This window comes from Lemur catta, chromosome 15, assembly GCF_020740605.2.
Source record: "Lemur catta isolate mLemCat1 chromosome 15, mLemCat1.pri, whole genome shotgun sequence".
In the NCBI taxonomy this organism is placed as follows: domain Eukaryota; kingdom Metazoa; phylum Chordata; class Mammalia; order Primates; family Lemuridae; genus Lemur; species Lemur catta.
Window position 1 is genome coordinate 55,708,280 of NC_059142.1, and position 11,841 is coordinate 55,720,120.

At 61.8% G+C, this 11,841-nt stretch overlaps 1 protein-coding gene across 1 annotated transcript; it reads right to left on the reverse strand.

Moving 5' to 3' along the window:
• Positions 1–2,295: 2,295 nt before the first annotated feature.
• NPTX1 (neuronal pentraxin 1) lies at positions 2,296–11,419 on the reverse strand. The gene is made up of 5 exons (XM_045569638.1): positions 10,851–11,419; positions 10,363–10,570; positions 8,238–8,482; positions 6,867–7,046; positions 2,296–6,319 (listed from the first exon to the last, which is right to left on the reverse strand). Exons 1-5 carry the CDS (start codon positions 11,292–11,294, stop codon positions 6,098–6,100), a joined length of 1,299 nt encoding a protein of 432 aa, XP_045425594.1. The 5' UTR covers positions 11,295–11,419; the 3' UTR covers positions 2,296–6,097.
• Positions 11,420–11,841: the final 422 nt, after the last annotated feature.

An 11,841-nucleotide genomic window follows, 5' to 3' on the forward strand; every position in this document is an offset into this window, starting at 1 on the left:
CTACTTCAAACCACATCCCCGGACCCTCCAGGCCTGGCCCCGCCGCCCCTGCTGCCCCTCAGGGGGCTTGAGTGGGGAGTTTGCCGGGTCCTGGACCAGGCCGGCAGGTGGTGAAGGAGAGGCCTGAGGACAGAGTCCCTGTGGCCCTATGCTGTGGGACAGTGGCCCCTGGGAGCTGGCCAGGAGCTTCTGAGCTGCCTGACACTGACCACATTCCCTGGGGACACTACAGTCCAGGGGCTGCAGCCAGGCTGTCCCACGCTCCTGCTGGGTCTCTGCGTCCCAGGAGGGAGTGGCCTGCAGGGAGGGGCCTGCAGGGCAGTGAGGGGCAGTGTCCACCCTGCCTGTGCTGATGGCCCTGGTCTTGGTACAGCAGGAAGGGGCGGCCCAGCCCCAGCTGTACCTGTTTGTGCCAAGCCCTGTGCGCCCCCCTCCTTATCCCACCTTCACAGGTGAGTACCGCCAGCCCCACGTACAGGTGAGGACACTGTTGTTTAGCCAGGCCAGGTGAAAGCACTGAGCTGGGAGTCGGGAATCCTGGGTTCTGATTCCAGCCCTGGCAAACAAGCTGTGCAACTTTGAACAAGCTGCACAGCCTCTCTGGGCCTCAAGCTCTTCATCTGAAAAGTGGGGGAGTGAACTAGATGTGCCCCAAGGCTCTTCCGGCTCAGACCTCCAGTGGGTCTCGCATGTAGCGTCTCTTTTCTCCCCAAGGACAGAGCTAGAGGCTCCGCCAGCCAGGCTGCCTGCGTGGGGGCAGGGAGGATGAAGACTCAGCGAGACGCGGCGCTGCTGTCTCGAGCACGGCAGATGCGTGGAAGCTGCAGCTCGGTGTGAGGAACGGAGCACGATATGCAAGAACATAAAAGCGAGGGATAGAAAAGGAAACTTGCTGATAGAGCCGTCCGAAATGGGACAGACCGTCCCTCTGGAAATGAGTTCCCATCACCAGAGGCGTGTAAGCCGAGAGCAGTTCCATGCATCCAATGGGCTGCTGCCGTCCACGACTTCCCAGCCACCTTCTGGCTTTGCAATCCTGAGCCTGTGTCCCTCCACCCAGGCCACGGAAACCTGCCCAGGCACGAGGCCCGGCAGTGTCCCTCTGAGCTGCTATTCCGCGCTCCACGGCCCCCAAGGCATTCACTGAGCGCGAGACCAGGTGTGAGAAGCATGGAAAGCCATTTGTTTCTAATGATAGTCACGACACCCAAGTTTTTGAATGAGCTCCTACATGGAGATTAGAAATGTAAGTGTGGCGTTGTCACAGACAGACTACGCACTTTTCTGAGCGGGAGGTGCCAGGGGGTGTCAGCTGGAGCTGCTGGAATCAGGCACAACCCGGGCCCGGCCGTGAGTGACCCTGTGGGTGACAGCCACCCACCAAGGACGGCTGTGGGGAAAACAGGCCAAGGTCTCCCTCCTGACCGAGGCTCCTTCTGCAGGGCCACAGTGGGGTGACCTGCCTGCCCTGCTGAGACCAAACCTTGGCTCACACTCCCCCAAGCCCCAGCTCCTGAGTCCCGGCCAGGGGACACCAGAGCACTGGGCAGGAAGTCCCTGGGCAATGCCAACAAGAAGCCAGAGTGGCTGGTCCCTTCCACTGACCCTGTGTTGTGTGGTGTGGGGAGACCACCCGAGCCACCGGGCAGGCTGGTTTGGCTCCATGTCCCCTGACTTCAGGGTGTAAATTTCCTGGGATCACGCACACCAAGGCCCTTGGATCTGGTCATTTTGTCTCTTGGAAGGAAGCAGCTGGCAAGTGCTATGTGTATTCAGAGTCGAGCTGCCCTCCAGGGAGCCCCAGCCCCAGGGGTCCTGCGTCATCCATTCCTTTGTTGTGTGCATTCGGGGACACCCTCAGACCTGAGTGCAGGGAGGGCCTGGAGCCCCACAGGAGGGAAGGGGGTCAGCAGGACACTGCAGAGGACAGAGGACAGGGTTGTTTGGGAATAACAAGCCCAGGCTGTCTGGAACCTGTGCCCAGCTGTGGCCACTTACCCAGGAGGGAGCAGGGCTGCAGGGTAGGGGAGGGGAGTCACTCTGCACCCCGACCCAGCGTGGCCTCTCTCTGCCTCAGTGTCAGCTGCCCCTGTGAAACTGGGAACCCCCCACCCAAGTGTCACCCACGCTTGTGGGGTCGCTGAGGAGCAAGTGCGAGGCAGACGCAGGCATGCTTCCCCTGCAGGTGAGCATCACCCGGACACGGCAGGGGAGGAAGGAAGAGCGGGGTGCGGCTGGGCAGACTGCGATGGTACTGCCAAGCCTCAGAGAAGAGACATTGCAAAGAGACCACAATCTTTCTTCACTCTTTACTGTGTAAAAATAAACTCAACAATTCATGTCATTTCAGCAAGAAAATGAAAAGAAAAAAAAAGCAAGAATACCAGTAGAAATAGTGCATTTCCAGAACTGCTGATGGGAAGTGGCAGGTCCCATGGTTTTGACCCATTTGATACCCCAAAAAGGCTGCAGATCATATGAGAAATGTACAGCTTTGGTCGGCAAATAATGAAAGTAAGATACACCTATTCTCCCTCCTATTATACAGTATGTACATTATGACAATGTCAATCTTGGGGGGTTGCTTTTTTTTTTTTTTTTGGCAAATAAGACAAAATTGGGACTCTAAGTATTGGGCTTTTTTTTTCTCCTCAATGACTTGTTCCCCTTTGACAAATTGCACTTAAGTCCACTGCACAGAAGTGATACATTTCCCGTCATCAGTTGAGTAAATTTACACACTGTTAAACTGTGACTTCTTCAAGCCACATTTTGGTTGCTGTGATTACAAAGGATTCTTTCCTCTTGGTATTGACAATATGTAACCCAAGTTTCTTCCGCCACGGCTGGAACTGACATTCAAACCCTCAGCTTGTTCCGCTCAGTAAGTCAGCACCAAGACAAAGGGTCCAGCGTACATGGCCAATTCTAACTCCTGGTCCCCCCCACACTTTGAGAACAGGTGGCTCCTCTCCGGAGCTCACGGGAGCGGCTGCGAACCTCATGCCAGCCTCTCCCACCCCCTCACTGCCCATAAGACAACCCCTTGGTCTCAGGTCCCAGGGCTGGTGACAAAGTGATCTTTGCAGTCTTAGGAAATAAACTGGGAATCTACAAAAGGAAAAGAAAGCATACAAAATGTATCTCTTTCTTCCAAAATATGGGCTTTCAGTCCTACATGTAGGAGGGGCCTGAAAGTCTTTTCAAGGGAGATATATAGGTTGAGTTAATTTATAGGTTTGTCCTTTTCTTTCATAAAAATACTCTTGTTTGGTAATAAACTTTTTCTTCTACAGTAAGAGAAATAATACTGTGTTATCAAAAGCAAGAAGGCTTACGATTCAAGTGGGATCTCAGCCCCCGAGGGCCCGGAGAGCCCCGGCCGGCAGCTCTCCCACCGCGGACACCCGGCCCGGCAGCTGGCGGACACCAGATCGGCAGAAGCACACACTGTCTCGACAGTGCTTTGTTATCTCCGTGTTTTATAAAATGGCTTACCTGAGAGAGGCATGTATTATTCAGTGCAAGAGGGAACATCAATCAGATTAAGTAGATGGAAACTATGTGGATTAGATCTGCTGCTGTGTCATCTACCTTTCTTGGGGCCAGCAAAGTGCCAAGTGTTAACACAGTGAGGGAGTCGGGGGAGCTAAGTGTCAGCGTCGGCCCTGGCACCATGGGTGGGGCAGAGGGGGCAGGGGCGGGGAGCAGGCCGGGAGGCTGCAGGGACAGAGGCGAAAGCACTGGGGTGTGCTCTGCCCCTCTCTAGTCAGGGCAGAGGATGGCTCGTGGTCCTGAACGGACAGCTCCCACCTGGCCGCTCCAGGCAGAAGGTGGTCTGGGGTCCGGCAGATTGGCCGGGCGGGGGCTGGTGGGAGGCACTGACCAGGGAGCGCCTAGCACAGCCCGCGCCGGGCCCCGCCTACGTGACAGCTCCAAGACAGTGGGACCGAGGGGTGGGCTAGACCTGGTCCTGAGAGGCGATTCCGAGCTCTCTCAGGCTCTCCCGACTTTGGGAATTCTTTAGGCTTGGTCTCAACTTACATGTTAAACACTTCTTGGTGTGTCGGGGGTGGGGAGGGAGAGAGGGAAACTGATCTCTCTCGACCTCCTCTCACACCCCTGGCTTGCTAACCCAGCCATTTCCGGTAGCTACACAGGTGGTCACAGGACACTGGGTGGCACTCAGCACACAACACGGAACTGGAGAAGTCCATGCAGGCAAGGGACACACACTGGACCCAGGGAGCAAGGAACACGCACCCCGAGGAACATGCAAACAGAGAAGATCCCTGCAGATCCAAGGATGCCACAACCCGACGGGCGCTGATGAAGCACAATTATTTAAGAAAAGCCACTGTTGAACAACAATGCGCAGCGCGGCGCCTGACCTGCACCCTCCCTTGAGAGTGACGCGTTGCAGACGGCGACCAGGACGTGCAGACACCCACGAGAACAACACAGAGACACTGACACAGACACACACAGACGCACTAGGTTTCCAACACAACATGGACCTGTGTTTAAGGGGACAGGTGGCCCTGGAAGGAACAGAAGATGAAAACACCTGTTCCTCCTGAAGAAATGCCTGCAGCCGCAGATGAGCCCGGTGCAGTAGAATTTCTAGAAAGACTTGTCAGCCTTTTGCTAATTAGACGCCTGGAGACAGAGTCCAGGGAGCCTCAGGGCATGCGACCAGTGGATGATACAACAAAGCAGGGAGCTCGCCCTACACAGGGCATCGTGCCCCTCCCAACGGTCTCTCTCTCCCGTGACACATGGGCACACACGCACACGCACAGACACACACACACACACATTGCTCCCCTCCTTGGAAGGACTAGAAGGAAATGTTCATGTTGTTGCTTTTCATGGGGAACAAAAAAGTCAAAGGTTCCGGACACCGGGCAGGGCTCAGTGCCGCGGGCTGGTCACAGGTTGGGGTCTGCTATGGGGTGAGCCCTGTGAGATGGGGCAGTGCGTTGCAGGCCCCCACCCTGGCCGGGCCTGGCTCCGTGAGGGAGGCCTGTAGAGCCCCTGCCTCTCGGAGGGGTCTGAACAAGCCCCCTGGCCCGGGGTGGACTGGGGGATATGGCTGTCAGAAGTCCCACCAGGAGGACCTTCCCATCAATGGCTCAAGGCTCAGTGGCCCCGTGTGCCTGGGTCTCAGTCAGAATGTGGGCTCCCTTCTCTAAAAGGTCCCTCTCGAAGACCCTGGTCTCGCACTACCAGAGGCAACAGGGGAGAGTGCTGGGCCCTGGCTTCCCGGCCGAGTGGGACACTCCGCTCTCAGCGCCACCTGGGCTGACGCAGCACAGCACTGGAGGCTGGAAGGGGGACAGATCTCAGCCTCCGGGGATGCAGGGAGGCGGGAAGGCCGGGGCAGAGCCGGCTGGGCTGGGTGTGCAGGCCGCCAGGCCCCCCGCAGCGCCCGCCCTGCCCCAGGCCCGCCAGCCTGCAGCCTTCAGAGAGAATCTGTCTCTAGCACAAGGTACAGTTCTCCGTGGAGAGGGCCCCTGGCCTTTAACAAACCACTAAAAGACATTTATTGTACCAATATAGACATATGTCACTCAGAAAAAGGGCTGCAAATGAAGACAGAGGTGCGTGCTGGGGAGATGCGCCAGCCCAAGGCACGCGGGAGCTCACCAAGGTGGCGTAGACAGAGTTTCGACCCCTCGCGAGATCTCCGAAAGCCACAAAGAAGGAAGGAATCGAAATCCTTCTTCCTAAAAGAAAAAGCCTCCCCAGCCGCCCTCACAGGCACACACGTGGACACACACAGACACACACACCCTCTCACCTACTTCTGCATTGTTCAAGATGTCGCTGCCGCCTGCTCTAGCTGGGACTGGGGCGCCTGAGAGACAGGCCAGGCTCCTAGAGAGAGGTGGGTGTCCTCGGGGACAGAGGGGAGCCGGGCTGCTTCACGTGCACGAGGAGGACGGAACCAGGCTGTGTGCGTGTGCGTGGGCGTGGGTGTGTGCAGGGGCGACGGCCTCGGCTCATTCCTGGGGGAGGGAGAGAGGAGACGGACAGGTCATCACTGCACAAGCAGGGGCGGCGGGCGTGGGGGCCTCAGCCCGGCCTGAGGCCATCAGTTGATCTGGCGACAGGCCTCGAATGTCCACTTGGTGGCTCCGCCGTAGATCTCGATGTGGGACTCGGCCCAGGCGATGACGTTGCCAGAGAGGGCCTTGCTGCTGCAGGTGGCCAGGTTGTACACCTCTCCCGGGGTCAGCTTGCGGTCCCAGATGTTGAAATGGGCCAGCTCGCCCACAAACGCTTGGGTGGCATCAAACCCGCCTCCCAGAGTGTCCTTCAGAGAAAAGCAGAGGGTGAGGGTGGAGGGGCCATGGGGGGAGGGTCTGGGTGTCCCCTGCGTCCAGCCCTACCCTGAAGCAGCCCAGGGGAGGGGACGGTGCCGACAGCCTCTGCCCGGGAATCTTGTCCTGTGGGCCCTGGGCCCTGCCGCTCCGGCAGCCGGCCCCTGGCCAGTGCGTGAGGGGTCCGCAGGGGCCATGGCTACACGGCCACAGGGTCTGGGCCCTACCCAGGCGGCACTCGTTGGCAGCCTGGATGCTCCCGTCCCTCCACCTCCCTCCCAGGTGCCCAAGGGGAGACAAACCACTTCACAGGCACTAAATTATTCATGGCTAAAAGCAGGATTGGCCTTCCCAGCTACTGAGAGCATGGCAACGAAGCTCACTCCTGCTTGAACTTCCTGAGCCAGCCGGCCCAGGACAGGGGTCTGCCCAAACTGCTGCGTAACCTTCTCCCCGGCCATGCCTGGGAGACCACTTCCGCCTCCCTCCCTGGCTCCGCGCTCCCGTCCCGCTCTCGGGCCCAGTGGGCAGTGCCAGTACCTGCTCCTGGCCCAGCACCAGCACGCCCTGGGGCTTGATGGGGTGATAGGGTGCCAGGTTCTCCCCGCTGCCGCCCTGGGTGCCATCCTGGTAGGCCTCCCAGACCCCGTCCCGGGTGGTCCAGGTGATGCAGATGTGGTGCCACTTGCCATCGTTGATGACAAAGGGCAGCTTGGCCACCTGGGAGGGAGAAGAAGGCACACCAGCCCATGGGTGCGGGTGCGACTCGGATCATGGGCTCTGCTGGATCAGGGCTGTTATTTTTCTATCTCCACTTCTCAAATAAACATCCAGAACCGCTGCCGGATTCTCGCAGCGCCTCCCTCCAGCCCGTCCACGGGCGGCCCGTGGAATCCCATAGCAAACGCAGTGCTTTGCCAAGAGGGCCACGAAGGTCGAAGGGCCACCTGGGTACAGATCTCCTCCCTCCTGCGCCCTCCTCCCTCTCTGCTAGTGCACAAGGCACGGCCAGGGTGAGGGCGCGTCCCGAGTCTGAGTCCACCCCGCCTTCCGGGCCTCCGGGCCGCACCGCAGGGTCTAGCTGGCCTCTCCTCTCTCGTCCAACACCCATCTCCAGTGCTAGGGCTGCTGCTCTACAGCGTGGCAGGCCTTTGCGGAGGACCTGAGAGGCGCCACAGGGAGATGGCCCAGTGCCTTTTAAAGCTCAGAACAGCCCCCGGCCTGGAATTTCACTCCCTCTCTTCCATCCAGGCAGGAAGGACGCAGCAGCAGCAGAGAGTGAGGAAAAGAACCCTCACACCTCCTCCACTTGGGAAATGGGATCCAGACAGGCACAGCCCTCTCTGGGGCACGGTGTCAGGAACCAGGGCTTTACCCAGCTGCTCCCACCACTGGCGTGGCGAGGAGGGCGTCTGGAAGCTGGCAGCGATTCTGGAGAAGGGGTCATTAGAGGGGAGGGGCTGCCCAGTGCTGCCTCTGCCAAGGGGTCACATGCCCTGGCTGCCTCCTGTGACATGGGGGGCTGAGTGTGATAGATCTGGACTCAGGAAAGATCTCTAGGGGCACCTTTGCCACCCTTGCGGAGACATGGGTCCCCAGCTCTGGGGGAGCAGAGACAGTGCCAGGCCAGCTGGCAGAGGAGGCGTCGGGATCACAGCAGTGGGACGGGCAGGACTGGCCCCACGGATCATTCTCTGCCAAATCCAGCCCCCACCCAGGAGGCCCCCCCAGGTCTAGGAAGGTTCCAGTTCTCCCTGGTCTCTGAGCGTCTGCACCCTGCACCCCTCAGTCCCGCCTGGCAAACGCTTCTCCTGGGGCGCCAGCAGCGTGCGAGGCCCCCACAGCCCTGCGCTGGCACGCGGCACACCCCAGGGCCCTGGGGGTCTCGCCCTGGCGGGGCGGGGGCTCTACCTTGTCATTGATGAGGATCTCCATGGGGTTATTGCCCCACTCAATGAGGACCAGCTCGTTGGCCTGGCCGGGCACGGCATAGGAGAAGGGCGTGCCCACCCCCGGCGCCGCGCTGGACTTGAGCCACATGCACACGGTGAAGGCGTACATCTCTGGCAGGCTCTTCTTCACCTTGGCGTACATGTAGTTGGTCCGCAGCGGGAACGTGAGCTGGAACTTGTCTCCGGGGCGGTTGTCCTTCTGACCTGCGGAGGACAGGACACATCCTGACGTCTGCACCTTGACGACGTGCTCATCAGTGTCCCAGCTGCCGTCGTCCCTGCCAAGCCCTGTGACTCGGACCAGACAGGCTCTGGTCTCCATCCTGCGAATGCAGGGGGGCGGCTCCCCAGGTCAAGCGCTTTGCCCCAGGGCGCCGGGCCAAGGTCTCTGCACCCTGAGCCTGGCTGGCTCTCTCTCCCACACGGTGCTGTCCCTGGGGCGTGGTGGCAGGCTGCAGGCATCCACACCTGGGCTGTGTGGTGGGCGTGGGGAGGGAATGGGGCCGTCAAGTCAGTGCACACCCCATCACCCAACCCAGAAGGTGTGGCCGTGGAGGAAAGAGGAACGAGGCCAGCTCCCCTCAGGGGCTGCCCTGATTCCAGGAGGTGACAGAGCTCAGAGTCCCTCATCCCGGACTCTTCTCTCAGACCCTCACCCAAGACAACTCCCTCGAGGCTGAGGCACGCTGCAGCCCCGTCATTCATCGGACCCCTGAGGACTCGGCTGTTTCCAGAACCCCATTCACCCCTCAGGAGGGAGAGTCAGCCCCTCCCTGCTCACAGCATTCTTGGAGCAGGGGCTCCCCAAGGTGACTGCTTTGACAATGAGGCACAGTCTCAGGTGAGCTTCCTGAAAACTCAGGCCCTGGCCAGGTAGCCTCCCCCTTGCCCAGCCACCAGCTCCCCCGCAGCTGGCCAGTGGCTCCAGTGAAAGGCCCCCCAACCCATGGCATGGTGTGACGGACTCCAGGTGAATGTTCCAGTCCAGCAGTGGGCACTGCTACCAGGCCCAGAGCCCAGGAACACACGCACATGCCCCGGCCAGGTTCCGGGCGTGCACCTGTGGTCCTGCCAGGGCACTTGGGAAGAAACCAGTTCCCCAGGCCAAGAATTATTTCTAGAAGACACCCTGCTGGGCCAGCACCCCTCCCCCTCTCAGCCAATTGTGGGGCAGCAGAGCAGGCTGGTGCCCTCAGTGCAGCCCCCCGCACTGCCCCCACTGAGTCAGGGCTGCGAGGGGGGAGATCCAGCTCCTGGCCCCTCTCCAGGGTGTTGTTCATCCCCTCATCTCCCCTCCTTCCCTCCCCCTCCCTCCCGAGGTCCCTCCTTCCCGATCTGTTTTTCAGTTACATAATGCGCCTTAAGATGGCACTGTTTAAATCTGTCCGGCACATTTTGCGGTCTGAGCAGGGTCACGTGGCCCTGCCCCAACAGGGCGCCCCCTCCCCCTTTTACAACCTTGTTTGATTTCTGCGACTTCAAGTCAGAGCCGCTGGAGCTCACCCGTGTGCCCAGGGTGAGAGCCCTGCCCGGCCTGAGCTGGCAACTGGGGGACCTCGGGGGCAGAAAGATGCCCCTTGGGTCACTCAGAAGCGAAAACCTCAGGGAGGGACCTCAGGGAGGGGGCTGGAGGGGGGGGGGACCGGAGATCCAAAGAGGATGCCAGGGCACCAGGGAGCTGGCAGGAAACATGCTCAGTAGCCCAATTGGGCCAGGGGCCCAGAGGACCCAGCCCCAGCCAGCACCCAGCTGTCTACTGGGGTGGGGACGGGCCAGAGAGAGGCTTTCTCAACCAGGGAGAGGATGGATGGGCTGGCCACAGATACTGTGCAAAGTTACTGAAGATTAAACAAATCAGACTTGAAAAACCCAGTGAGTGTGTAAGTGTGTCTTGATGCGAGGACTGTGGCATCCCTTCCTCCTCTCTGCCTCCCCTTCCCCGAAGTCCGGGCCAGGGCCCAGGCTTGGCGGAACACCAGCTGGGAGCCCAGACCTGGGGAGGGGTGTGGGGACGAGGAAGGGCTCCAGGGGTGCGGGAGGGAGCCGGGAGGGAGGCTGGCGGCAGGCCCCTCGGCGCCCATTACCTTTCTCCAGCTCGCTGATGCGCTGGTGCAGGGAGGTCAGCGCGCTCTCGATCCTGACCCGCTCCTCCGTGTCGTTCCGGGGGCCCCCCTTGCCCTCCTCCAGAGTGTTGACCCGAGACAGCACCTGGCGCTCCAGGTCATCGATCTTGCTCTGCAGCAGATCCTTGAGGCTGTTGGTCTGGCTGGAGGAATTGAGCCGGCTGTACTGCTGCGGGGGTGCAAGGGCGGGGGAAACCACACCGTTATGCGAAGAGCGGAGACCGTGCGGGAGGCCCGTGGCGCGGTCCCCTCGGGGCGACTGCGGGGGCGGCCTGGCGGGGGGAGCCGGGGCCAGTGGCCGCCCGAGGGGCCCCGCAGGCTCGGGGAGGCGCCAGCCGGGCAGCAGGGCGCTGCCGGGTGGGGGTGGGGGGTGCCCGGCCAGGTCGGGAGGGGGGCGGGGGAGGGCAGAGGGGCGCGAGAGCCGGCGGGGAACCGTGGCGCGCGCGGACCTCGAGGTTCTCCAGGCGGGTTTTGAGCGATTGCAAAGTTTGCCCGAGTTGGCTGAGCGTCTCGGCGGCCGGAGTCCGGGACAGGTCGCCCATCGTGTTCTTGCCCGAGCCGGGCTGCTTGCGGCCGCCTCCCGCCCTGGCCTCGCCGGCGCCCGTGTCCAGCGTGCTCTGGCTCTCGCAGCGGCCCAGCTTGGTGGTCAGCTCGCGGATGGTCTCCTTCTGGCTCAGGATGGTCTCCTTCTGCTGCAGCACGGTCTCGCGGAGCTGCAGCACGTTGCTCCGGAGCTCCTCGGCGCCGCCGGCGGCCACGGACGCGGCGCACATGTCGGTGTCCACGGGCACCGAGGTGCAGATGAAGCGCGTCGGCCCGAAATCCTGGGCCCCGCCGCCCAGGAGGCAGAGGGCGAGCAGCGCACAGGTGCGCGCGGCGCGGCCGGCCGGCATGGCTGCGGGCACCGGGCGCTCCGGGCCGGCTCGGCGCGGCTGGGGCTCGGCTCCGGCTGGGACCGGCTGGGCTGTCGCTCGGCGGGCGGCCCGCGCTCTGGGCGCCGCGCTGCGCGGTGCACTCGGCCGCGCTCTCGGGCCCCCACTGCTGCCTGCGCTGCGGAGCCCGAGCCTTTTATGCCGCCGCGGGAGGGGCCTCGCGCCGCCGACGTCAGCGGGGGAGGAATCCCGCTTTAATTGTCTGCGGCTCGGCCGCGGCGCGGCGGGGGTCGCATCGGGGCGCGACAGGGGCTACCTCGGCCGCCTGCGCCACCCCTCGTCTCCTCCCCCGGCCCGCCCCCGCCTGGGCCCGCGCCGCTTCCCCGAAGGCTCTGAGAGCCCAGGGGGAAGGAGGAGGTCGGGCCAGGCCCCCGACAGGAGGATGGGCCACCTGCGTGGTGTCCCCAGATCTCCGACGGGGCTCCGGGCGATGGGAGACCTCGGCGGGCCTGGGAGGCAGAATTCGGCCGGCTGGCGCCGAGCACCCTCGGTGACTCAAAGCGTCAAC

Bases quoted from the DNA above. Each gene is read 5' to 3' on its own strand.
- NPTX1 (XM_045569638.1), bottom strand. From the start codon at position 11,294: ATGCCGGCCGGCCGCGCCGCGCGCACCTGTGCGCTGCTCGCCCTCTGC. The intron at 10,571-10,850 runs GTCCGCGCGCGC...GCACCCCCGCAG, and splicing joins CCCGCCTGGAGAACCTCGAG to CAGTACAGCCGGCTCAATTC. The intron at 8,483-10,362 runs GTAATGGGCGCC...TGTCCTCCGCAG, and splicing joins CATCAGCGAGCTGGAGAAAG to GTCAGAAGGACAACCGCCCC.